The sequence below is a fragment of the Rhincodon typus genome, chromosome 2 (assembly GCF_021869965.1).
Source record: "Rhincodon typus isolate 14 chromosome 2, sRhiTyp1.1, whole genome shotgun sequence".
In the NCBI taxonomy this organism is placed as follows: Eukaryota; Metazoa; Chordata; class Chondrichthyes; order Orectolobiformes; family Rhincodontidae; genus Rhincodon; species Rhincodon typus.
This window is the reverse complement of record NC_063333.1, coordinates 86,259,584-86,287,331: the sequence shown is the minus strand read 5'-3', so window position 1 is coordinate 86,287,331 and position 27,748 is coordinate 86,259,584. Positions and strand designations below refer to the sequence as shown.

The following is a 27,748-nucleotide window of genomic DNA, read 5'->3' as shown; positions in this document are numbered from 1 at the left end:
TTATTGAAATGATAATTCATGGAAATTTTCCACTGTGGAAGTAAATTGATTCCTTATGATTGTTACAACCATTCATGGAACGTTATGCCAGAGGGTGAAAGAATCAGAATTTCAGTCCACCTAATAAACAACTCTCCCTATAGCAATGGGGTTGCTGCTCATATTCCATGCAGTTGAGTGATAGAAATAATTAACATTCTAATTACCTGCTTGTTGAGAGAGAAAAAAATCTGGCTCATCTTCAAAGAATCATGTTTTGTGAAGGGACTATTTTGATCTGAGCCGTCAAAGTCTTGCTTGGAGCAACATACCTACTATCAGCAATGCCCATTCTGATGCTCCCTTGTTTTAACTGTTTCACTGGGCATGTCATGCACATAGAAATAAGAGTTCTGCAAATAAAACCTTGTATTATGATCAACAGAGAATCAACTAAGAGATTTTTGAAAAAATCTTCAATTTCTGACACAATTATTTAGGTTTGGCTGGCCATTTAAATTATTATGTTAATCAGCCATTATGTTGCAAATTATCTGCATAATCCACATCAAATACTGTACAAGTATTTGTAAACTTCAATTTGGCTTGAATGGCATAACTTCTCAACGGTGTTCTCTACCTCTCAGAAAAGACAGAAATATGGGCTGAATGGCCCTTACCATTTCTGGAGAAAAATATCTTGGGGGTAAAAAACAAAAGTGAATTTTGTTTGTGACTTGCATGAAGTGAGCAGTGGGAAGGATGTTTCGTCTAGATGAGATTAACAGAAGATCTGATTAGTTTTGTCTCTTCATGAACAAGGCTCATTTATAAAGGCCACACACTTTTCGTTGGTGACCAGCACAATGTGCATTACAACGGCAGAATGACATCATTCAAGACCGATCTCCCCACTGCCAATTCTCCAAAACAATATTGTGGAAGAGTGCATGGTGTAGATACAGAATAAAAAATTGGCTTTTTTCCCCAAGTGGTAAGTGACCATGCCTGAGGAAAATAAAAATTAGAGACAGAAAAATTGTAGGACAGATCAAAGCCAGCAGCACTGTTCCAGGTCTGAAAAAATTAAATGACCTTATCAATATTTTCAAAGCATGACTCCCCTTAACACCTCTCTGTTGTCCAATATGACGGTAAATTGGCGCCATGTCAGCAATCCTTCCATTTCTTATTTTCCATGCCTCATCTGCTACACCAGCATGTGCTACTACTCAAGCACTCCAAATCTGTTACCATGCTTATAATTAATTGCCCTTCTTGCTCACACATTTTCATTTTATTGTGCTCACTACACAAAGCTTCCTCACATAACACACTTATGTGTGATGACTGATGTTAACTATTCTTCCTGCAGGTAATTGAAGGGTAGGTAATGAGAAGATGCTAGGACTGCATTGAAATAATCAAGACTAGATGTAACAATATTCAAGTCTAGATGTAAAAAGGGCACATATCGGGTTTTCAACAGCAAATGAATTGAGATGGGGCGGATGGTTAGAAGCTCATTTCAGGGTCAAATATGACTCCAAGGGTTCAAATAGTACGTTTCAGTCACAGACAGCTCCCAGGGAGAGGGACAGCATTGCTGACTATAGCATAAGGTTTGTGGCAGGGATTAGAGACAACGGCCAAACACTTCCCAGTATTTAGTGGAGGAATGTCTGTTCATTCAGCAATCTACAAGCTGTGTAGCAATTTAAAAATAACAGAGGTGTGAAAGTGGTCATCAGGTAGAGCTGGGTGTTGTCAGTGGAGAAGAATGCTGTGCTCTCAAATGATGTTGGCAACAGACAGCATGTAGATTAGAAGTTGGAGGGGTCCAAGGATTGCGGAGAACATCAGAAGTAATGGTGTTGAGGGTGGAAGAGAAGCAAATGCATGTCATTCTCCAGCTATGACTGAATGGTTAATAATGGAACCAATGGATTTTAGTGACTCAGCTGGATGTGAGTGGAGAAGGGTTACAGGATGATGGTGTGGTTGACAATGGCAGTCTCCTTCCTTAAAGGACATTTGTGAACCAGATGGGTTTTTCCTGACAATGGATTCATGGTCATCATTAGATTCTTAATCCCAAATATTTATTGAACTCAAATTCCATCATCTGCCATGGTGGGATTCAAACCCAGGTCCCCAGAACATTATCTGTGTCTCTTGATTAACAGTCCAGCGATAATACCACTAGGCCATTGCCTCCCCAGTATGGCAGTTTGTTTAAAAACTCATCTATTTTTACACTCCCTTTCCTGCTGAGTAATTTGCAAGGACAGAAGGGGGCAGGATGTCAGGAGTTGTTTTTTATTGAATAAATGGGTGATGAACATACATTTGAAGGAAATTTGGACAGTACCTGAAGAGAGGGAAAACTGTTAACAATATGAGCACGATATATTTTTATTTAAGCTGTTATGGAGCCTAGGAAGGGTTTGGTTATGTGGTGAACAGTTTATTGGGAATTGTGTTCAGGCGTATACCGTTTAGTTGAAGTTTGAAGGAATAGGATAAATGGTGAATATCACCATTACTTTAATACATTATTAATTATGAGCATGGAATTAAAGTGCACTTCAATGAAAAGATCTCCAGTCACTGGTATCTTTCTGTCTTTTAGCATAATTTATGTCATCATTGTTGTCTCTCTACCTCATCACACTCAAAAACCCTCATTACACTGCAGCTCCATATTACAGTCATGTCACATACATTAAAGCACAATAACAGAGGATACCTTTTGTGGTTGCATTTTGGGGCCTATTGACTTATCCAAGCAGTGGAATGGTTGCCTGAGAACACTACTGGTCTGTTCAGTGAATTCTCCACACTCGGCAATCAAACTGTGGGTTAATAAAGCTGACTGCGGCTTGGTTTGACCACGGAGGTGTGGTTTCTTAAAAGTTAGATTAGTTTATTCCCTGGTAGTCAACTTCACAATTATTCTATCGATGAAGGATTAATGCAATGCAGAAGTATCATGCCAATTGCCACAAAAGCTGGCATGGCATTTTTCACTTGTTACTGATGATTGCATATCAGTTGCGCATTAATCAAGAAGAACTCTTTTAAATTTATAAAGCACCTCACAGATAGGGTGGATGAGGCAACAAAGCACTTAAGTCAGTTTGTGGCAGAGTGAATCAAGAGCCCTTCTCATTGGTTCCAATCTCCACTGACAAAGAGATTAACAAAGCTTGTTGCAGAAAAACATGGCATCAGGCAGCTCCTCAATGCTTCTATGAACTGGAGATTAACTAATGTTATTGATAAATCTGCGATAATCTGAAGAAATGTTCAATGACATTGACTGCAACAGGCCATACTATACAAGCTATAGGGTTTAATATAGGTCACGTATATGACAAACTTTCCAGAAAGCACAGTCTTAAAGTATATTCTTGCCAGCGTACTGTACATATATCAGCTTGGGTCTATATACTTTGTGGGAAAGGCAATGATTCCTATAAATATGTTTCCTTCTATTTACTCTCCTGACAATGTCAGTTGTTCTTGCTTCTTCCACTAATTCCTTCTCCATGCTCTCTCACTGAATGGAATTGCCAGAAGGAATCCAGGAAGCCAAAACTGCATTCTTAAAAAAAATCTCTTTAAATCTTCAAAACCTTGTATATTAATCATTGAATTTCAAAATATTCTAACACCTAATACAAATAAATGCCATGTAAATCTTTGAAGTACTTGAGATAAAAGCAGGCAAGGAAATCTTTAAATCACAAAATGTTCATCTCCTAGCTATTAACGCATTGTCTGCGGAAATAGCCAGGAGCAATGCAGATAAACACAAAAATTGTATTAATCAGACTCCAATATTCATAAAATAATGAGGTCCTGCTTACTTGCCATGATTCTATTGTACAGCATGGGCAGCCTCAATCTTCCCAATTTTCATCTTACTTTTAGAGGCAAACGATGATGGATGAAATGAAAAACCACCTTCATGTGTCTGGCTATTCAGTGACATTCAACTGATTCTCTGAGTGTGAAAGAAGGTATATTTTCCAGATTACAGGAGATGTTGGCCCATTTGTGAAAGTTACATTGTGTCAGGAATACGAATTCAGAGTGCCAGGAGACAACCAAAAACGTATAATGGGTTCACAGCCCAATTCAATCCCATCCTTTTCCAAGGTCCAAATGTGTAATTTTGTTTTTGCTTTAGTAACTAGCAATCAGGATTCTAAATGATAGATGTGTTTTCCTCTACCTACCTTAGCTGAAAGCTTGTGGAGTTCAATGACTGCCAGCTAAGCTAAAATCAGCAAACTTAGCACAGACAAAAGAAACTTAGAACCTTCTTATTCCTTTTGAGTTTAAACGAGCCACTGCATTCATCCACCTAGCCATCAGAAAACATGCCATTTGGTTTTAAATCATTGTAACAGTATCGTTAAGCAATTGCTTTAAGTTTTGTTTGTTTATTTGGTCATTTATTACTAGGTTTCAAGACAATCTTGACTGTTAGTTTCAGGTGTTTGTAGCATTCACAAATTACATTGGCTATCTTTTTGTGTCAATTATTGTACTTCAAACTGGGTCACATAACATCCAAACTTTGAGGCACTGTGTGGCTACATAAGGCTCAAACAAATGGGCTCATGATGCCAGCAACACATTTTCAGCAGGAACTGCACAGGAAGCTATCCAGTAAATGTGTACACTTCACAGCCACTTACAACCCATATGGCAGCAGTAGGTCTCAAACTAGTGTGTAAAGCAGATATGAAGGATTTTGAATTCCATACTCATAAAGGTGAACATTCATGAATGACACAGGCTCCACACAGCTCTATTTCTCCAGCTCTTTTTTCAAAGGGATAATTGGCTATTGTTAACTCAGATTAATTGGAGCATTGTTATTCCTGAGGGCTGGTGTAATTGCATTTGTCATTGGTGTTTTCTACATATTCATGAAATTAAAATAGTCTGTCTACAATGGTCTACTTTTTCTGGGTGATTCAAAACCTTGTTGCTTTCTCACAGGGCTGATTTGGCAGCATTGCCTCTAGGAATTCAACATGGCTGGGTGAATGTAGAAAGATCTCACAGAGTTGGATAGGCTGTTGTAAGATAGAAGAGGAGGTAGGGAAACAGTTTTCAGCAAGAGGCCTCATCCACTATATATTTTCAGGGAGCAATTTGTCTACTGCAATGACATAAACAAACAATATTTGAAATGCCTTCACTACACAAAAGACATTTGTGAAAAGAAAGATTTCCAATGGTTACAGCCCAAAATGGATGAAGAGCTGCCAGTGTTAATGAACTGTGAGTTCAGATTGCACTGTTGACAACGCTGATGGTGAGTAAAATATGATTCAAAAGGATGAGAACTGATTGACACTGATTGATGATTGTAACTGGATAATGGGGGTGTAGCAAATTAAGCAGTGAATTTGGTAGGATATATGACTTGAAGTTGAATTCATCCACCCTTTTGCAAGATTGTTAAACTTCTTTCTACTTCTTGGAACGACATACTTGATATTAGCCTCTGCTATTACTTGTTTTCACCGTCTCCTCAGCACCTGTCTAGAGGCTCCCTTGCCCCATTGTAAATATTGGTTTTGCTCCACATTTTGCACCACAACTTCCTGCTCAATGACAAATAATCTTGGTGCACAATCCATCACATTTTTCATCACATACTCAAATTGCAGAGTACAAGATCAGTTTCCAAAGACGCCCGCTATCTCCTGCAGCCACAATACTCTTCCCATTTAAGAGTTGCAGGCTACCTTTATATAGCACTCACAATGTCAGGTTCCTAAATGCAGACAAAAGAAAAGCTGCATAAGTGGTGCTGGCTGCACACAGCATTCATTTAAAACTGCAGGCAACAAAATTTGCCATGCTGCCTGCAGCACAATGAATAAGCATGGGTTAATTGTGTACCACAATACTATTTTTAGGGGTGAAACCATTTAACTGCCTATACTTCTGTCATGTGGTCCTAATGTTCTTCACAATTTGACTGGTGTGAATCGGAGAATGTCAGCAGGTAACACAAAAAGTCGCTTTCTTTGACTTGATTGAATTTTTTATCCAGTCATGCTCAAGGTTCCAGCCCAAGGGTATATATTTTTTTCGCTCTGCACTAGAATGCCCTCCCATTGTTTTAAATGAGGAAACAGTAATGGAGTGAAGCTACAGTGGAAATGAATGTTAACTTGCAACAACACTGCCACAATTATCTACCACAATGTTAGATCATGTCCTGCTGAATTTTGTTTTGCTGACTGCAACCAACTAGCAGCTACAAAACAGCTGTTTGTGTATGTTTTAAGACAATCTGAATGTTGCTGCCATGGACCACATACAAATGTAAAATGTCACTATTACCGAGTAATGACAAAGGTACACATAATTACAGTTGTGGAGCTTTCATGTTTGAGGGAACAGTTGCAAAACTGGTGCCCGAGTAAAATTCTGACAGTTCATAAGCTGTCCCCAATGTCCAGGAACGGCAGGGAGGAGCATTCGCTGGAAAAACAGGAATCCTATCAAAGGGAACTAACCTATTAGAATAGGTCATAAATTTCTGAGCATAAAACTGAAGTCCTTGATTAGAATCGTAGAGTCATAGAGATGTACAGCACGGAAACAGACCCTTTGGTCCAACTTGTTAACTCCGACCAGACATCCGAAATAAATCTAGTCCTATTTGCCAGCATTTGGCCCATATCCCTCTAAACCTTTCCTATTCATATACCCATCCAGATGCCTTTTAAATGTTGTAATTGTACCAGCCTCCACCACTTCCTTTGGCAGCTCATTGCATAAACAGACCACCCTCTGTGCCCCTTAGATCCCATTTATATCTTTCCCTTCTCACCTTAAACCTATGCCCTCTAGTTTTGGACGCCCACACCCCGGGGAAAAGACCTTATCTATTTACCCTTTCAATGCCCCTCATGATTTTATAAAACTCCATAAGGTCACCCCTCAGCCTCTGACGCTTCTGGGGAAATAGCCCCAGTCTATTCAGCCTCTCCCTATAGCTCAAATCCTCCAACCCTGGCAACATCCTCTTAAGCCATTTCTGATCCCTTCTAGTTTCGCAACACCCTTCCTATAGCAGGGAGACCAGAATTGCACACAATATTCCAAAACTGGTTGAGCCAATGTCCTGTACAGCTGCAACAAGACCTCCCAACTCCTATAATCAAAGCAGTGACCAATAAAGGCAAGCATACCAACCACTTTCTTCACTATCCTATCTATCTGCGACTCCACTTCAAGGAACTATGAACCTGCACTCCGAGGTCTCTTTGTTCAGCAACTCTCCCCAGGACCTTACCGCTAAGTATTTAAGTCCTGCCCTCATTTACCTTTCCAAACTGCAGGACCTCACATTTATCTAAGTTAAACTCCATCTGCCACTCCTCAGCCCATTGGCCAATCTGATCAAGATCTCATTGTACTCTGAGATAACCTTCTTCGCTGTCCACTACATCTCCAATTTTAATGTCATCTGCAAACTTCCTAACCATACCTACAGTCACATCCAAATCATTTATGTAAATGACAAAAACGAGTGGACCCAGCACCGATCCTTGTGGCACATCACTGGTCATAGGTCTCCAGTCTGAGAAGCAACCCTCCACCACCACCCTCTCTCTTCTACCTTTGAGCCAGTTCTGTATCAAATTAGTTAGTTCTCCCTGTATTCCATGTGATCTAACGTTGCTAACCAGTCTACCACGAGGAACCTTGTTGAATGCCTTACTGAAGTCCATATAGATCACATCCACCACTCTGTCCTCGTCAATCCCCTTGTTACTTCTTCAAAAAAACTCAATCAAGTTAGTGAGACACAATTTGACTGGACAGAGACAAATGCCAAAACAAATATTGATGTAAATAGTTAATTCCTTTCTAGACAGGTTGATGACACACAGCCTCTTGTTTCATGACCGAAATGAGTCTGACAGCTTAGCTAGGGTCAAAGGTTACTATCCTCTGATTAGGAGACAAAGGGGCTGAAATGCTAATGGCCTTGTGCTCCCGGTGGAACTGTGGGTGGAGCAAGACTTGAGTCCAGCAATTCCCAAAGACACCAGCACCACCCTGAAGCATGGGATACTTAGCACCATGAAAATGAGCCAATGATGCCTGCAGGTACACAACAGCATTACCTGCCTTGAGAATGCCTAGAATGGCCAAGCACTATCACTGTACAAAACACATGGGGAATGCCTCATGGAAATGAAGAAGGCAAAACTCTGAAAGAACTATTAAATTGTCAATCCAAGAGGTATCATTATTTTCTCATACCCTGACGCATTTTGGGGCCTTTACTAAGCCCAGAGAGGAACAGACTACTGCATGCTCCTGTAGGATTTCACAGGAATTTCCTAATAGAGCTTAAGAACTCCCTGTTATTCAGGTGGACAACAGAGTCACCATTTGGTCCATCAGAATTTCCTGTCCTCTCTCCACAGGCTGAAAGTACTGCAAAACTGGGATCTATTCCTGTTTTTCAGACCACCTGCCCAAATTCAGCTGTCAAACTGAGATGCACCCTGGCCCAAGTTTTTCTTTGGGGCTGTGGGGGCAGGCTTGTGTTGCATCAGAATCAGGTACACACAAGATATCACCACAAAAACACAAAGTGATAGAAATAGTTTGTAGGTCTGGTAGGATTTCATGAAAGAGAAACACAGTTAATATTTTGAGTCAAAAATGTGTCTTCTTCAAAGGATAAGGGGAAGAAATGTGATGGATTTTATGCTGTTTCTTGACTTCAACCATTATCATTCCCATTACCTTTTGTTCCATGATACCTTTGTGACTTAATCACTCCCATTCTCTAACATATTCCAGATCCTCCCTTCTGTTCTTTCCGGGCCGCCCAACCCACTTCAACTGCGTAAAACACATCACATCTCTGCAAGCCTTGAGTTCCAAAGGAGAATCATTGAATTCAAATTATTAACTCTGTTTTTCTTCCTGAAGATACTGCCAAACCGGTTGAGATTTTCAAGATTTTGCTTTTTTTTTTGACTCTGTTACCCCACTTGTCTCACAGTGTCGAGCTCAAACATACTATAGTCACATTACTGTCTCAGTTAGATATCTAAAGACAGTGTGTTCTGGATGATTAATGAGCAGCTTGCTCAAAAACAAACAACTGCAGTAGAATGTATTCTCCATTTCTTAGTCTTCTCATATAAACAAGGTATACATCCTAAAGAGAACAGCTTAATGTAATGATCCTGGCATTATCGAACAACATACCTGTAGTCCCTGTCCATCCACAGTGACAGAGTTAGCTCTTTGAATTTTGGTGCGCTCCTCTGATTTTTTTGTTTGTTGGGAACTATCATCTCTTTTCTTCACAGTAGATTGTCTTTCCTATTATTAAAAACAAAGACAGTGGAATCTCTAAATATTTCATTTCTTAGTAACAACACTATAGATTATGAGAAGCTGCACTTATTCAGGTTGAATTGTCCATCATTAATCTGCAACATTTCTGCCATTTTAACAAGATTGTTGCAGCTCATCTGACGTCATCATGGAAAATTGGAATATCCCCTATAATGGCTGCTCAATCAGTTACAATCCAGTGATAAGCTAACTCTACACAAGCTTTTCTATCTCATCTGTAAGGTTGCCAAGGAATGTTTCTGACCTCAAGAGAGGTGCAATAAGATCTCCTGAAGTAAGGAATTTCTAAATATTAAAAACGGCTTGAGTTATATTTGCACTTTTCAGCTTTAATCAATTGACTACAACTGAAGTTAGTTTAAATATTTAGATATTGCAGACATTCTTCTTTGCTTTGGCTCAACATTCAGTCCATTACACTACATGGGCTCCAAGCTTTAACACTATGAACGTACACTTTAGTGCTGACCCCATTGAGTTTATGCAGGGAACCTTATCTGCATTGACTCAGCAGCCATCATTACCGCACGTCTGGGAGTGCTCACCTCTTCCATGCTGCCTGACATTCCAGAGATCAGTCACCATTGTCAGAACTGGTCCATTCTTCCATTCCTCCCCAACCCCTATGCATTTTCCAACTTAGGATCGGAGTTCACAAACCAATCCACAAAATAAAACATTTTTGGTCATTGCATTGAGTATAGGAATTGGGAGGTCATGTTGTGGCTGTGCAGGACATCAGTTAGGCCATTTTTGGAATACCGCATGCAGTTCTGGTCTTCCTGCTACAGTAGGGATGTTGTGAAACTTGAAAGGGTTCAGAAAAGTTTTACAAGGATATTGCCAGGATTGGAGGGTTTGCGTATAGGGAGAGTCTAAATAGGTCGGGGCTATTTTCCCTGGAGCGTCAGAGGCTGAGGGGTGACCTTAGAGAGTTTTATAAAATCATGAGGGGTATGGGCAGGATGAATAGACAAGGTCTTTTCCCTGGGGTGGGGTGGTTCAAAACTCGAGGGCATAGGTTTCAGGTGAGAGGGGAAAGATTTCACGCAGAGTGTGGTGCATGTATGGAATGAGCTGCCAGAAGAAGTAGTGGACACTGGTACAATTACAACATTTAAAAGGCATTTGGATGAATGTATGAAAAGGAAAGGTTTAGAGGGATATGGGCCAAATGCTGGCATATGGGACTAGATTTATTTCAGATATCTGGTCAGCATGGATGAGTTGGAGCAAAGAATCTGTTTCCATGCTATATAGCTCTGTGACTAAGAAGAAAACAAAGCACAGTTTTTGAAGCTCCAAGTGCCTTCCTTAGCCTATCACATTCTCGTGAAGCCTATCATGTTCAAAATACACAGGAACAGGAGGCAAGGTAATGAAAGGCACCCTGATCATGATCTTGTTTTGTGGTATTTTACCATGTTTGCAGTGGAAAAAAAAATGATGTATTGGCCCATATTCATATAAATCATGGATTTGAAAGGACTCTGCAGACATTTAAAAATGGCAGGCAGGATCCGATTCTTGCTTCCATTCCCAGTTCCCCTAATTTTGGACAACACAGAATAAGGCTGTGTGTCATGAACCTGTGTTCTGACCTGGCCAGATGTGTTGCTGGGTAAGAATCTTTTAGATTCAGTGCTTTTTGTGAAGTCAGGTCAACTTTTCCATGATTCATGGTTCACAGATCTTAAAGGATTTATGAATCATAGTCTGAATTCGAAGATCTTTTGAAAGATATGTTCATAGGACTTCCCCATGCTTCTTCCTTGCAAATTTTTGTCCTCCTCCACCAATAGCCCTTACAGCCCAGATATTACCTCAATGCAAGCTCAGGCTTTCACTCGTCAACAACAGAATGAGAACAGCTATTCACTACAACTGAGTGGAGAACAAATAATGGTAGACTAGCGAGGATGCTGCAGGATGTTTGGTTAAGAGGTGAGAATCTCAAAAACAAATGAAGGATGGAGAGAAAAGAGACAGAGAAAAAAAATCAGCTTTGACCAAAGAGACTGAAAATTCAGAAAATGTTAAGAATGCCTAGGAGACAGAAGCATTGGGTTTTCAGGGGCATTAGAAAATGCTGAAGTCTGAACAAAGGCTTGGTGGAGATTAGAGGGGTGGAGATCAGGGGGCCGTAAATATGCTATTATGGGATGTGTTATATTGAGTCCCATTCAGGGCTCCTATAATAGTCTGTGATGTCATTGAAGGAAAGGCACACACTAATGCAATCCGAGAGTTTTAAAGAAAGTGACATTGAAGAAAGTTGGTGGAAAAGAAAGTTTTTATATCTATAAATATGTTATAATAAAGTTAACAATTTATAGCTAGCAATTTTTGGAAGTTATTGGAACTACTCCAATCCAACAACACAATAATATAGATGTTGTGGAACTAGCAACAAAATTTGTTGAAGATTCTAAAGAATTAGCACAGTCATAGAACAACACAGCATAGAACGATGCCATTCAGCTCATCATGTCTGTGCACTCTGAAAGAGCTATCTAATGATCCCCACTCTCCTACTCTCTTTCCACATACCACAGTTAAATACTTTAAGTCTTTATTTAATTCTGTTTGAAAGTTTCTCGCAAATCTGCTTCCAACATCCTTTTATGCAGATATGCATGCTAAATTTTAAGATACAGTAGTTTGTTCTCCGATATGTTAATTATTTGAATCACCAAAACAGTGAAATACACAAATTTTACCAAGATAAAGAAAGGTTCGTGGACTCAAAATTACCAGTCACTTTATTGAAAAAAAAGTTTTGATCTGATCTGATCCCTGTGACCCTCTTCCAATTGGTGACATCACAGCCAGGTTGTGACATATGGTGTTGGACCTCAATGCATTGGAGTGGGGGGACAGTGCTGCTGGTGTGTTGATGGTGTCGGGAAAGGGTGTTCTATGTAGTCTGACAAACATGATATCCAGTCTATGAGAATTCTTGAGTGCGTTGGTATTATGATTTAGTTCATATAATTGAGTCCTAACTGATATAGAACATAGAACAGTACAGCACAGTACAGGCCCTTTGGCCCACGATGTTGTGCCGACCTAGTATCCTACTGAGATCAATCTACCCTGCATACCCTACATTTTACTATCCTCATTGTGCCTATCCAAGAGCTGCTTAAAAGTCTCGAAATGCCGCTTGGAATTGTGTATAATTGCATAATGATCATAGATCCTCAGAATGCTTCATCAGCTTCCTCCAGATACTCTAATATAGATGTTGATGACAATTTAAACTGCTTGCAGAGAGAAAATAATACAACATATCCATGACCTTGGTCAGGTGGGCAAATGGGCCAAGGAGTGGCAGATGGATTTTAATTTAGATAGGTATAAGGAGTTGCATTTTGGTGGGGCAAATGAGGGCAGGACTTAGAACCTGAGACATAGATATAGAACCGGAGACCTACAGTGTGGAAACAGGCCATTCGACTCAACAAGTCAACACCACCCCTCCGAACAGCATCTCACCCAGACCCATTCCCCTACCCCTGCATTTCCCATTTCTAATCCAACTAACCTAAACATCCCCCGGCACAATAAGCAATTTAGTATAGGCAATCCACCTACCCTGCACATCTTTGGACACTTAATGGGAAGGTCCCAGGGAGTGTTGTCAAGCAAAGAGGCCTTGAGGTGCAGGTTCATAGTTCCTTGAAGGTGAAGTCACAGGTAGACAGGGTGGTGAAGAAGGCGTTTGGTATGCTTGCCTTTATTGGTCAGTGCATTGAATACAGGAGTTGGGAGGTCATGTTGCAGCTATACAGGACATTGATTATGCCACTTTTGGAGTAGTGCGCTCAATTCTGCTTTCCCTGCTACAGGAAAGGTGTTGTAAAAACTTGAAAGGGTTCAGAAAAGATTTACAAGGATGTTGCCAGGTTTGGAGGGTTTGAGCTAACAGGAGAGGCTGAATAAGCTGGGGCTATTTTCTCTGGAGTGACAGAGGCTGAGGGATGACCTTATGGAGGCTTATAAAATTGTAAGGGGCATGGATAAGGTGAATAGTCAATATCTTTTTCTCAGTGTAGAGGAGTCCAAAAGTAGAGGTCATAGGTTTAAAGGGACTTAAGGGGCAACTTTTCTTGCAGAGGGTGGTGAGTGTATGGAATGAACTGCCAGAGGAAGTTGTAGATGCAGGTATAGTTACAACATTTAAAAGACATTTGGACAGGTACAAGAATAGGCAACATTGAGAAGGATATGGGTTGAACGCAGGCAAGTGGGGCTAGTTTAGTTTGGGAAACTTGGTCAACCTGGAAGAGTTGGACCTAAGGGTCTGTGTCTGTGTTGTGTGACTCTATGACTCTTAGGTGTGACTTGTGAAACACATGTATCTATTTAACATCATGTATTGCAAGTTTTCATGGTTGGTTTCCAGCTTAATTAGAAACACAAATTTTTCTGTGTATCTGAAATCAATAAGAGCCACGGAAGCACTTCAGTGGAATGGTGAATTCTGTAAGAATTCTTCACGCACAGTTAACAGATTTTTAAATTCACCTTTGATTATTGTATGACCCAATAAACGTAAATAATGTGGCCTCAAGGTCTATTAGAGATTTCTGGAATTTATTTCTCTTTCAAGCTTGGAGGAAATACCCATAACTTAGACAGCTTTTTTTTTTAATTCTAACTGTTGCTTTGAGCAGTCCAGTGAGGCCATTTATTAAAGATGCTTATTTAGACCAGTGGTCCTGAAATAGGAAGGATACAGTGAAACTTGATTATCTAACAATCAAATTAGACCTAGTTTCAGACCAGACGTGTTTTGAATAAAACTGTGAACAGGTTTCTTGAAAATCAGTATATCGCTGAGCTGAGGATATGAATATCTCCAGCATCATTCTATAAATTAAAACAAGTAACTTAAATTTATTGTGGTGTTAGAGACAGGGCTTATTAGCAAAACCTCCCTATTTTTATCGTACAAGTGGTGTCTTTGGCAACTATACAGTGTGTTGTTTTGTGTACTGTACCAGGGTTGTGTTTTGCATACTGTTCAAAAGCTGAAATTTTTTCTTTCATTGTATATTTGAGAGTTTTGGGATTGATGGGGTTATATTTACACTGCGTGTTTAAAAATAATTGAAAATGTATTAAGTACATAGTTCAGCTGATTCTATTTTTTCATTTCTTTTGTTAATAGACCTCTATTGTATTGTTAAACGAATCTTCAAATCTTCAGCATTGTATACTTAGGTTTCAGCAGAGATCACATTATTAAAATCAAAACAAAACAAAATATGATCTATCAAACCAGGTTTCAGTCTGGGATCTGGCATCAGCCAGAAAGGTAACAAAACGCTCAGTTAGTTTAATGATTTCAATTGTCAAAAACCCTAAAAGAAAATCAACAATGCCTCATAATTAAAATTGAAAACTAAAATGAGAAATTGTAAAGCATTTGAGAAGAAACGATTAAGGTTTGGGCTATATTGAGCCATCTGCCCCTGCGATGGGAAGAACAAGTGATGACGTTGACAAGAAAATTAATACAGGTATGCAAAATGTGTGCTACAAAAATTAGTTGTACCTAGTTGCAGCATGGAAAATACGGAAAAAAATCTTGGTCATCTGGATCGAAGTCAAAACCAGCACAATGTGTCCCTTATTTTGATGATCATCTAAGTGAAAGCTGAAAACTTGCATCACAACTTGACAAAAATAGGTACAAAGTTCATAATCAGTAAGTCGAAGTTGATTTGACCATTGATGTGCAAATTAGCAACATCCCTTAAAAATAAGCTACAGGGCAAGCGACTCATTTTGCTATTGAAGTAGCTGAAAAACCCCTCGGTTTATTCCAAGAACCTTATCAAAGGAGGTGGCTACTCATGAAAACAAGTCTTCAATTGTTGTTGGAACATGGGTTTATTAGAAGTGAAAAATCACTCAACATTTCTGCTAACTGGAAATATTGCACACAATTTCAAGTTTCAGCCATTAGTGGTGTACCAGATGGAAACACCAAATACTTTGAAGGGATATTTTAAACAACATCTGTGTGTTATTTAGCAATCAGATCAAGACATTTAAATGACTGAGGTACGCTTTCAAGAATGGTTTTCCCTATATTACATCCCTAATTGGAAAGAATATCATGCTGCAACTTCAAGTTATTGCTGAACTTAGTTTCAGCCTGACAACCTTAATGCTTTATCAGAAAATGTCAAAGTAAATTTTTGTCTCCAACACAACTTCATTGCTATAGCCAATGAATTATGGGAAATGCAGGCAATCAAGTCTTCTTATCTACACTGTACCTTCTCCCAACTTATCAAGGAAACCTATAGTTATGCTAAAAATCAGGGAATGTTGGTGTGTCTATCATATTTTTTTGAGTGTCAACAACACCGCCGATTCATGAGGTGAAAGTATGATCGGTGCCTGGCAAAATAAAAACCTGCCCCAAATGTGTTTTCAATTTGAGAAGATTTGACAATGTCATCCCCAAGGTTCGTTGCAGAAAAGTTGGCTCTGAAAAGGTAGAAAGGCTGACATGGCAGAATTGCATTCGTCCCACACAGAACAACGATCAAAGAACAAGCTGAAGAAAAGTGAACTGGCGAAACACCACCTCTTTTAACGTGAACATCAAAACAATCATCAAAGGCTTTTTCAAATTGAAGATGGAACCATAAATCTTTATTGACACAATGCTAACAGTGAACATAGCTCCAAACAGGCAATCAATGATGACATTAACTGTCACAAACTTTATCAACACAAGAAAAACTGTTGCCTAATTATTTTTGAACAAATGTTTTAAGATCTGATATTAACTCCACCACTTGCTGCCTCTACAAGTGATTGCCACAACCATCACAGGTGAGTGCTATCTTCTTTAAAATGTACATCCTTTTTAAGTTTAGAAATGCATGTCTTACAAAATTATTTCATTTAGGAATGTACTGCAGATTGTATTCCATTTCAATTTCTGATGCTTCTAATGCTTGATTTTCTCCTGACGAAGAAATGTTCAGTACTCTCAGTTTATAACTAATTCACTGAACATTATTGAAACATTATTTTGTTTCAAGTTGCACTTTAAGAACGTGAATAGGATAAGTGAGGAATTAACTGTGGATGGGAATGTCCATAGATGCTTAAAGGGAAGAATCATTGGGGTGACATTATAAGTGGAAGCCCACGTTAAAACTCAGGTCTGGAAGGGAGCAAAGGACTTCATTCAGAATGTTGTCACAATATTTCAAATGCACGCTAGATTGCTTGTTTGCCTTTTCATTTTAAACTATTTTAATGTCTCTGTGTTACATGGATCCTGAGGACACTGGTGACCTTCAAAAAAAAAAGGCACAGAGAGTGGTAAGTAGATTCGTTCTAAACACTGAAAGAGAAGCCTGAAAATTTGAAAAGATCATGGACAGCGAGAAATGGCTTCACACTGAAAACTGCACTGAGAAAGGTCAATTATGATTTCAAAAATACCATCTCAGGAAATCTAAATTTAGTGGTCAGCAAGAAGCTGCTGTTAAGGAGTGAATCCAAACAGCTCAAAACTGAAAAATGAACTATGTATGAAGGAAAGGCAGCAAGGATTTCATGAGTGCCCACTAGCAAAAGGGAGGTAAAACTAAACCGAGTCAAAGTGCAATAAACTACGACTGTAAAGTCAAAGAAAAAAAAAAATGCTGTAAAATCAGGTTACTCTATAATAAGTTTATATTTATTCCAAGCGTAACAAATCAATTCCAGAGTTACAGGATGACAAGTCTGTGGGGACAAGGGGAATGTTAATCCTGTGGTATATGTGAAGTCATGGACTTATTAGTCATTGTCCAAGATAAACACATCTCAGAAAGTGTCACCAGTCGAGTGTCCAGTATGCCTTGAATGTGGAATGATTTTTAAAAAGGACAAAGTTAAGGGCACTTAGATATACCATGGCTGCATGTTGACCAAGACTGGCAACTGAATACTCAAAGTTATTTAACATTTAGTCAGGGCAGGACAAGAAATATGTGCAGGACAATGTTTGGAATCTGCTTGGGTGGTACTAAGAAACAGCAAGGCATTTATTACTGTTATTTATAGGCTTCCAAATGGTAATATTATTGAGGATCATGGTATAAATCAGGAGATTAGACAAACATGTAGCACATGCAATACAATAATCTTAGGTGAATTCAGTCTGCATGTAGACTGTATTAGGCAAACAAACATTAAAGCTGTAAAGGAAGAGTTTCTGACCTCTCAGTGATCGATATTTAGAGCAGCATGTTGAAAAGCTAACTACAGTAGAGGCTATTTTGGAAAAGAGCTAATTCATAATCTTGTAGATGAAAATTTAGGAATAAGTAACCAGAACATGATTAAAATTTACAATATGTTTGGAAGTGAGGTATCCGTAGCAGATGTGTTAGATTTGAATAAGGGATATTATGAAATGATGAAATAAAAGTTAGTTGAGCTGTGTAATAACATCAAATTTGCTGGGTTAGCCAAAATGAATTTAAATAAAATGAGGAAGGAGAAACACAAAGCCTGGAGATGACCAAATAATTAGAAAAGTCACTGGTTTAAATACATTTCTGTGTTTTGCTGAAGCAATGTGAATGTGTTTATATGGAGCATTGTAACTCAGCACGAATGAACTATGACATTAACTCAGGAAAACACAGGTTTTGTTTAGAATGGACACAATGATTCAAATGTGATAATATGGACTATTTATCAGCTGAATTTGTGATTTCCATATAATAGCACTGTGTAACTATCACACAGTTGACTGTACGACATGGTGTGAGTAAGCTAAAGCTGAGGTGAAAGTTCGTTGAAGTCCAAGAAATAAGCTTCTTTCCAAGTCGACAAAAGCATGGCCTAACGAATTAATTGATCAAACCAATGAGGAAACATGACAAAGTTGTGATGTTTGCCAGTGGGCAAACTGATCATTTGCTGGAGACTGGACAGTGTAAAAATTTGAACACGGCAAATTTGTATGAAAATAGGATATAAGGAAGGCTTGCCTCACAGCACAGATAGCTTTGAATGAGAGTCTTCTGATTTGTGCTTGAAGGTTGGAACACAGCAGGCTGATCACCTATTCTGGTCTGATCCTTGGACAGGTCCATGTAAATGGGTTCACTAGTGATTGTAAGCAGTGTATGGGTAAGATTTTTGCACTACATTTTGTAGCATACTTTGCTTTAATCAATAACATTGAGTTTATTCTGTTGTTAGAACTGCTTTGGGTTATTGATATCCAGAATAAATGTGACAGACCAAAAGTAGGAATAAAACCCGACAGCTGAATTGGGAAAATACATTACAAGACATGACTGTATGCAGGCAATGGTCAGTCCTTTAAAAACTATTAAATAGCTTACAGCAACTTTACATTCCTTCAAGGTCCAAAAATGCAAAAATAATCAAACAAATATGGCTGACAAAGGAAGTTAAGGATTGTGTTAGATTAAAATAATGGCTTAAATAATGACCCGGCATAATAAATCTGAGGATTGGAAAGTTATTAAAGAGTACAGCAAACGAGGGCCATAAAACTGATAAGGGAAGGAAGAATAGAATATGAATGCAAGAAGCAAAAAGAACAAAAACAGACTGTAAAAAAACTTCCATATCTGTAAAAAGTAAATGTTTAGCTAAGATAAATGTGGGTCACAGAGACAGGAAAATTTATTGTGGGAAACAGAGGAGTATCAGAAACTAAATGAATACTTTGTGTCTGTTTTCATTGAGGAAAACACAAGAAATCTCCTAGAATTAGAGATCTAAGTGATTAGCAATATTGAGAAGTTGAAGGAAATTGTATTGGAGAAATTAGAGGGGCTAAAATTTATAAATCCTGTGTACCTCCCAGAGAGTTGCAGTAGGTGGCTATAGGGATTGTTGACACATTGGTGATTATTATCCAAAATTCTATAGATTCTGGAATGTTCCCTATATATTGGAAGCTGGAAAATGTCACCAGACCATTTAAAAAAGGAGCAAGGGAAAATACAGGGTACTGCAGCCCTGTCAGCCTCATATGAGTAGTAGTGAAATTGCTAGAATCTATCATAAAGGGTGTAATAAATAGACACTGTAGGGTAGCTTTGTTGCCATCATCTTTTCAAATAAGAATCAAAGGTCTAGCACGGCAGAGTAAAACCACTTGCTAGTCCAATAAGACAACGCTCTTGACTTAACAAGGTGCAGTTTATTCCACACCAGCAACTAAGTAGAAGTTTTGTTTTGTTCATTCACGGAATGTGGGCATCATTCAGCTATCTCGACATTTATTCCCTGTGAGAAGGTGACGGTGAGGTTCCTTTTAAAACTGCTGTGGTGTTGTGTAGATATACCCACAACGCTGTTAGGAAGAGAGTTCCAGGGTTTTGTCCCAGTTAAAGTGAAGGAACGGTGGTACATTTCCAAGTAAGGCTGTTGTACATAGCTTTGAGAGGGCTTTCAGGTGGTGATGTTCCTATGCATTTGTGCCCTTGTCCTTCTAGATGGTAAGAGTTTTTAGTCTGGAAGGTCCTGTTGGAGGAGCCTCGGTGAGTTGTTGCATCTTGTAAATATATTGTGGCCAACCTCAGTGAGAGCCACATGTGGCTGCACGCTGAATGCAGACAGGAGAAGCCTTTTGTCTTACACAGGATACATGTTTCTCTCCATTGCCTGGACCAGTCAGATCAGAACCTCAGCATTGGTGTCTGTGAAGTACAAGAGCAGCTTTTCACCCGGAACCAGCCACACTCTTGACTGGAGGGAACGGCAGCTTTAACCCAGCAGCAGAACCCTATCATCCAATGGTCTTAGAGAGCACTTTGAGAGCTGAGGAAACCCTCAAGGAGGATGAGTGTTGCATGCAGATTGAAGGAATCTCACCATTTTCAGATTTTGCAGTCAGTCTGTCATTGGTAGCGCCAGTGCTGCAGGACCAGTCAATGATGGCCACCCCTGCAATGACGCAGTTAGGTCAGTCACAGGAAGGGCACCCATGAGTCCCTGTCTAACGAGGCTGACCTCCATAGTCCTTATAGGCAGGTCGCCAAAGACTTGAGCAGACTGCCTCCAGTTCCTTCCTGACAAACAGGAGAAGTGTTGAATGGAAGTGCATATTCACAGGATACCATGTCATTAGACTAAAGTGGCTCACTGTGATGTGTTAGTCATTGTTATAGATCAGAAAATTGTCTTTTACGAATGCTATATTCATGTCTTTGGTTTTATGCAATGATTTGCATGCAGTTTATGTATTGATATCAAATGTTTTTTGCAACATATATAGTTTTCTGGTTCTCAAAGTTTACGATCGAGAGGGTGCAGCTAGTAAGTCTTTTCTTCATGGTAGTTTTATTGAGATGGATGTTGGCATGGTTACTGTTTACATGAAGTCTCAGAGTTAACCTAGTGCCAGACATATATTCTGTCAGGAACTCAGGGCCCCTACAGCTGAGCTGTTGCTAGATCAATCAGTCCTTTACAACAATGGCGTCTTGCATGGATTCTTTGTGACAGCTTTGCACCTATCTATGGCAAATCTCTGTGGTCTACTCTGTCGTTCTGCTTCCTGTGTCACAGAGAGCTGTGGGCTTCTTTTTCCAGCCTGCCCTGAGTTCCTAATGATAGAATACATGTCTGGCACTTGGTCAATTTTGGTCTTTTGCCTGCAATGATATGGTGCTTTCCTCGGACTCTGTTCAAGCACCAAACCCATCTGCCACACCATGTTAAATCGCAAAGTCATTAAAAATAGGATCAGGACATTCAGCACATCAAGCCTGCTCCACCATTCAATAAGGTCATGGCTGGTCTAATATTAGCCTTTGTTCTGCTTTCCTGTTTATTCCCTATAACTTTTCATTTGCTTGTCAATCAAAATTTAACAGCCTTAAATATATTCAATGATACAGTCTGCACTGCTCACTGTGGAAGAAAATTCCGAAGACTAATGGTCCTCTCAGAAAATAAATAACACCTCATCTCTAACAAATGGGAGACCCCTTATTTTTAAACTGTGTCCCTAGTTCTATGGTCTCCATGAAGCAAAATACCCTCTCAGCACTTTCCCTGCCCCATCAGAATCTTCTATTTGTTCAATAATATTACCTTTTAACCTTCTATTCGCCAAGTAAAAATAATAGGCCAATCCCTCCTGACAAAAGCTATTCAAACTGTACATAGTACTCTAGGTGCAGTCAAATCAATATCTTGTAAAGATGAAGCATGAGTACTCTCCTTATACACTCCATCCCCTTGCAATGAACTCAATTCACATTCCTCATTACTTCCTATATCCAATTGTCAATTTTCTTGCATTGGTAGTATGCAGTGCTTGACAACCATTTGAAAGATCTCACAGTGAAGCACTGAAGGGCTTCAACAGAAAAGTCACAGCATCAAAATCTCCTCTCAAGCAGATCTATTGTGCATTAATACTTAGTTGTAGGAATCCTTATTGGGGTTAGAAGCCAGTTCCTCAAAAAGTAGCCCTTGTTGCCCAGATGTAAACCAGGGGTTGGGAAAAAGATCTTCCCCATACATGAACTGTGGAAGCTCCCTGAAAAGCATATACTAACATGTAAGAAGTTCTTCCTATGGTCAGAGACAGGCTGGACAATAACAGGAAGAGATATACCATCCAATTGATGGATCTGCCTGCTCTCTCATGGATACCTTAATGGCCTCGTGGGTGCTGTCTTTGATACCCTGAACCTATGGGAAGCTAGCTATAGATGCATTGTCATCTGAGCTTCTCCATTGGCAAGCTGAGGAAGTCAGCCACCCTTGTGGTGACAGTATTTATAATGGCATGAATGCATCAGAGAGCAGCCACCTGAGATATCACACACAGGTCAACAGTAGAACTCTGACAGGCACCTGAGGTGACCTTCAGTGCTACTTGCAGACCTGAAAAATGGCTGATCTTAAAGGCTAAGTCATTATTAAAGGAAGGCACCAAGGTCAGTCACTATCTCCCTGAACAGCATCAACTTCCTCCTGCACTGGCATTTGGGCATTTCCAGACAGGCAGGTTTGTCATAGACCAGCTTGCTGTGGTACACATAACACTTCGGGTATTCTTTGCTCTTTCTCCTCCTCCATCCTTGGTGCTGACCTAATACCTCCTGCTGACTCATGGCATGCAATGTTGTTGCTACTACTGCTGTCCAAGGTGCCAAGGAGACAGAGATAGAATTCCTTTCTCACAGGGTATATTACTCAAACAATTGGAGAATTCTGGGGAAACTCAGGTCTGGCAGCTTCTGCAGAGAGACAGAAAAACAGTCAACATTTCCAGTTCAATTATTCTTCTTTGTAACCACTTCTTCCAAAGAAGTCATTTCAATTTAAAATGTCAATCCTATTTCTCTCTCCAGAGATGCTGCCAGATCTGCTGAGTTTCTCCAGTATTTTCCATTTCCAGCATCTGCAGTATTTTGCTTTTATTTGAGAGATTCCTCAAGTCTGGCAACAGTCTTCCTAAGAATAGACTAATGTATGGCTAGGTGGCTGACTTTTTTCTGAGGCCTTGTGTGTTCAGGGAGTATACTCCTATTTCCTCTCCTCTCTTTGACACAGATTCAGGTTCTTCTCACAAACTGGTACTGCAAAAATTACCCTACTTGTTTCCAAGATTTCCAACCATTTCCCAGGGGGCTCCCACTACATTCCTGACATCACTGAGTTGGCATGTTTTCCTCAGGCTGCCAATTTCCAAGACCTCATCAAAGCATTCAAGAAGCTCGACTCCTGTCAGGACAAAGCAGCCCATTTGATTGGCACCACATCCACAAACATCCATCTTGTCCATAACTGATGATTAGGAGCAATAGTGTGTACCATCTGTAAGATACAGTGAAGAAATTCAGCAAGGATCCTTAACAGCACCTTCCAAACCCACCACTATTTTATCTAGAATGACAAGGGCAGTAGATACATTGGAACAGTGCCACCTGCAAGTTCCCATCCAAGCCACTCACTACCTTGCCTTGGAAGTATATCACAATTTCTTCACTGTCATTGGGTCAAAATCGTGGAATTCCCTCCCCAGTGGCACTGTGGGTCTATCTACAGCACACAGACTGCAGGGCTTCATTAAGGCAGTTCACCACCAGCTTCTCAAAGGCAACTAGGGATGGGCAATAAATGCTAGCCCAGCCAGAAGTGCCCACATCCAGTGAATGAATTAAAAGAAAATACTGGACTGTTCTAATATTCCTTATCAATAGTATACCCAATGACCCTCACTGAGGCTCACAATCCCCAAGCCATGCTAATGAAAATAGCCTGTGGCAGAAATATATGTGTGTGTGGGTGTGTGTCTGTGTGGACGTGGTGGGGGGGAGATGGTGATTACAGGAATTCTAGATTCAGAAACCACCTGCCTAATTTTGTTTTAAACCATCTGATAATTCAGCACCAGCACTGGGATGGGCAATTCCCACTCCCAGTCTTAGACTTTCTACTCAAGCAAATTAATGGAAGGTGTGGAAATTCATCCTTATGAATGGGCAAGATTCACAAGTGGAAAATGCATCGTGAAATTTTCTAACGACTGATATTCTGCTCTTTGTGTGAAGCTCTGCACTAGGAGCACAAAATCATGTGAGTACTGTGAAAACGATCTGGACACATCTGGGTTTTGAATCTTCTCCAACATTCATTATTGCGATGAAAACTAAGTGGTAATTCACGTTATTGTACACTAATGAAGCTGTTCTATTATTCACACAGATATGATCACCTTTTCATCCTATATTCAGGATCTAAGACAAATGTAACTTTACATTACTAACTTACTAATTTCATTTGAAATGTCAATGCTAGCCAACTTCAGTTACTAACAGTTGTGACATGGGCTGGCTGCAAACCAAGTTAAAATTAGATACGTGGGATATCAAAGCTGGTTACAGCTAGGCTGCCTATCACTTAGTTACAGTACGAACACTTGTTTCCAGGTTTACATCTACCTCAGATGTGGCGAGGAAGAGAGAAGAAATAGCTCATCTGGATACAAATACATTTTTTTGTAATTTAGATTTAAAATTTTTCTGAGGAATTTCTACCATGACCCATACTATGGTAAGTGACAAAAACAGGTTTTCTCAACAGGTGTATAAGTGGTAATTATTCAAAACAATATCACAAAATGTTTGATAAAACTATGTAAGGTGGCATAGTATATGTTTTGAAATCTTGCTCACTGAATCTAATAGAATATATGTTACCTCCAAACAAAAGCTTACATTTTATGATTTGTTTTTTTTTCACCATGTATCCTAGTGTGATTAAGAGTCACTGAATAACTGCTCATTGGGATTTATGATTAGGTGTCTCCAATTGTTAATTAAGTCCAACTAACAGCACCAGCAGATAATGGTTACTTTCTTTTTACTATATAATTACAATATAATTACCCACAGGATATCAGAACTATACAAAACCTTTTCACTAAATGTGCCCTCATTAAAAATCAACTTATAACGCACAATTATTCAGTCAACCTGAATTAATTGAAACATTATTGCATTAATGGATGTAACATTAAGTACCAAGACCTGGTAATTTCTGTGGAGTTAGTGTTTCAAGTACAGAGAAACCTGCTTATTATCATAATGTTTTACATTCTAAACCCACTCATTATCATAGAATTCCAAAACACTTCTCCATTCCCTATTCATTTCTGTGCAATTTATCATGTTTCAGGTCATAATACAGCTTAATGTCACTGATTATTTTATCTAGGTTACAGCATCCAACCAGTCACAATTAACCCACGTTAAATATTCAAACATCTTTGAACCTTTTCACACCTCGTCTTTGTCTGGTTGACCTCATTTTTTTTTCCTTTTGTTTCAGTGGAGGTCTTTAATGGCAAACATTCCCCTTCTTTTCTCTGGTTGGAGCCCTATGCACGGTCACGAGCCCTGCACTGGCCATTCTGCCTGAGTCAGGTCAGTGAATGGAAAGGTAGCAAGTAATAGGAGGGTATCATTCTGTTCGTAATCACTGGTTAGTGAAACCTGGTTGAGTTTTGCCTCTGAGCCAGGGTACTGAAAGAAATTTTAATTCTATTACTGCCACCCCATCGAGATCAACTCATTTAGCGCAAAATTGAATCTGAAATTTCTGTCCATTTAACTCAGCTAATACAATTCTATGATGAGAGGTCTTTGAACTCAACCTATTTGGCTTTTGAAGACACTAAACACATAAATGATCTTTTTTCCAATTAACTTATTCCTAAATTTGTTTCTGCTCCATCATAATTAGTTCTTGTATTAAAGCTTTCTGAATTTGCAGTGACCATTTGGGTCCTGACTGGATTCAGACTACACAGACACTATCACTGCAGTATCTGTCTGAAGTAAAAGTAATTCATGTCAATATTACAGCTATAGTATGATTATATCCCAGTTATAGTATGATCATGCCCTTAGGCCAAATAGTCTGTCGATTTCTGACTTCTTATGTTGCAGAACATTTGTCTTGTTTCTAACATTTTTATGAAGGATGAGCAAACCAATTTAGTTTGGCCTTTCCAAAATGAAATAAAAGAAAAAATCCTTGGCAAAACAGTCAATAAAATGTTTCCCAATGTAGATTTGTGAATATTAGCTAAAACTATGGAAATAAAATGTTTATGTTAAGATGCTCTTCCATGTTTAGTATCTTTTCAGAATAAGTTGTCATGCAAAAAGAGAAGGTGATTTAAATAGCTTTGGGATCTTTGAATGTTCCATTTGAATAGCCTCTTGAAAATTGGAAGAATCTTATAAAAGTAAACTTTGTCTTATTTAGTTTATTTTTTTCCCTCATTACATCAATCTTTTTTTCTATTCATTTTTTGTTGGAATGTGGGTGTCGCTGGCTGGCCAGCATTTCTTGCCCATCCCTAATTGCCCTTGAGAAGGTGGTGGTGAGCTGCCTTCTTGAACCGCTGCATTCCTCCCTCTGTGGGTTGACCCACAATGCTATTAGGGAGGAAATTCCAGGATTTTGACTCAGCGACAGTGAAGGAATGGTGATATATTTCTCAGTCAGGATGTTTAGTGACTTGGAGGGGAACTTGGAGGTGGTGCTGTTCCCATATATCTGCTGCAACATAGAAAGACAATTTAGCCCAACAGTTCCCAACTAGTGATTGTGTAGTGCAAGGAATTTTGCCATAATGAATTAGAACAGAATTAGAATAGAATAGAATTAGCTTTATTGTTACATGTACTCAAATGAGTACAAGGAAAAATGTGCAAGTCACTTATGGCACCATCTTAGATACAGAAGTCTGTAGGTACAGCTTTTTCAGATACAGTTCATGGAAGATAGAGAAGTAAAAATTGTCCAGCATTGCAGATTTAGGAATAAATTATAAAATAAAGGAAAATAGTACAGAGAAATGGTCTTCCGACCCAGTCCGTATTGATACCAAGCCTCCGAGACTGGAAGTTCACACTGAGATCATACCAGGACGAGAGACCTCCACAGACCGTCCGAAAGGGGTTATATGCTTAGGCAAGTTATTTTCCTGTAAGACCTTTCAAAAATTTAACAGGGTAATTTTCCGATAAGATTAATACAATTTACACCGCAGGGCCATGTGCTCCTCTGTGAAACGGCTCATCTCATCTTAGAACAACAATAATGATAAGACGGATTCACTCCTATAATCACAAATACTACAGAGTAAAGCATTGTTAACATAGGGTGGAAGTTAATGCCCTGCCCTGTGGTGCATTTGGTGGCAGGACACTAATTAATCGCATGAGAGGGTGCCACCCAGCAGCCTCCATCCTGTTAAAGTACCACCAAGAAAGGGCTGGAAATGGGCAATTTAAATGCCTCCTCCTGCTTTTGCTGTTATTAACCCAGCAGCGGGTGAGGAATGCATCACGTAGAAAGTATAAGATACAAACCTGTACAGGGTTGCTTGTGTACTCCTAGGGTAGTGCCCTTTGTTCAAAGCACTCAGTACCTGACCAAGGGGCCAAGCATCAGGAAAGGCAGATCGTAGGAAAGCCACCCTTCTCCCCCTCACTGCTAATGCTCATCCCCAATCCCCATCGACACCCTATGCTTCGTCAACTGTTGTGGGGAGGCAATGGCCTAGAGATATTATTGCTAGACTATTAATCCAGAGACCCAGAAAATGTTCTGGGGACCTGGGTTTGAACCCCACATATGGTAGAATTCGAATTCAATAAAAATCTGGAGTTATGGGTCTAATGATGACCATAAGTCCATTGCTAATTGTCAGGAAAAGACCCATCTGATCCACTAGTGTGGAAATCGGTCATCCTTACTTGCTGACATAAACACTATTCCAGGCCCACAGCAATCTGGT

General features: G+C 39.4%; 1 protein-coding gene across 1 annotated transcript in view; it reads right to left on the bottom strand.

The window, feature by feature from the left end:
• The window catches only part of dgkb (diacylglycerol kinase, beta), a 677,591-nt gene that overhangs the window by 441,198 nt on the left and 208,645 nt on the right, over positions 1-27,748 (bottom strand). Inside the window, exon 17 of the mRNA XM_048611787.1 lies at positions 9,253-9,369. Coding sequence (XP_048467744.1) covers positions 9,253-9,369 — 117 coding nt within the window. The remainder of the gene's footprint in view (positions 1-9,252; positions 9,370-27,748) is intronic.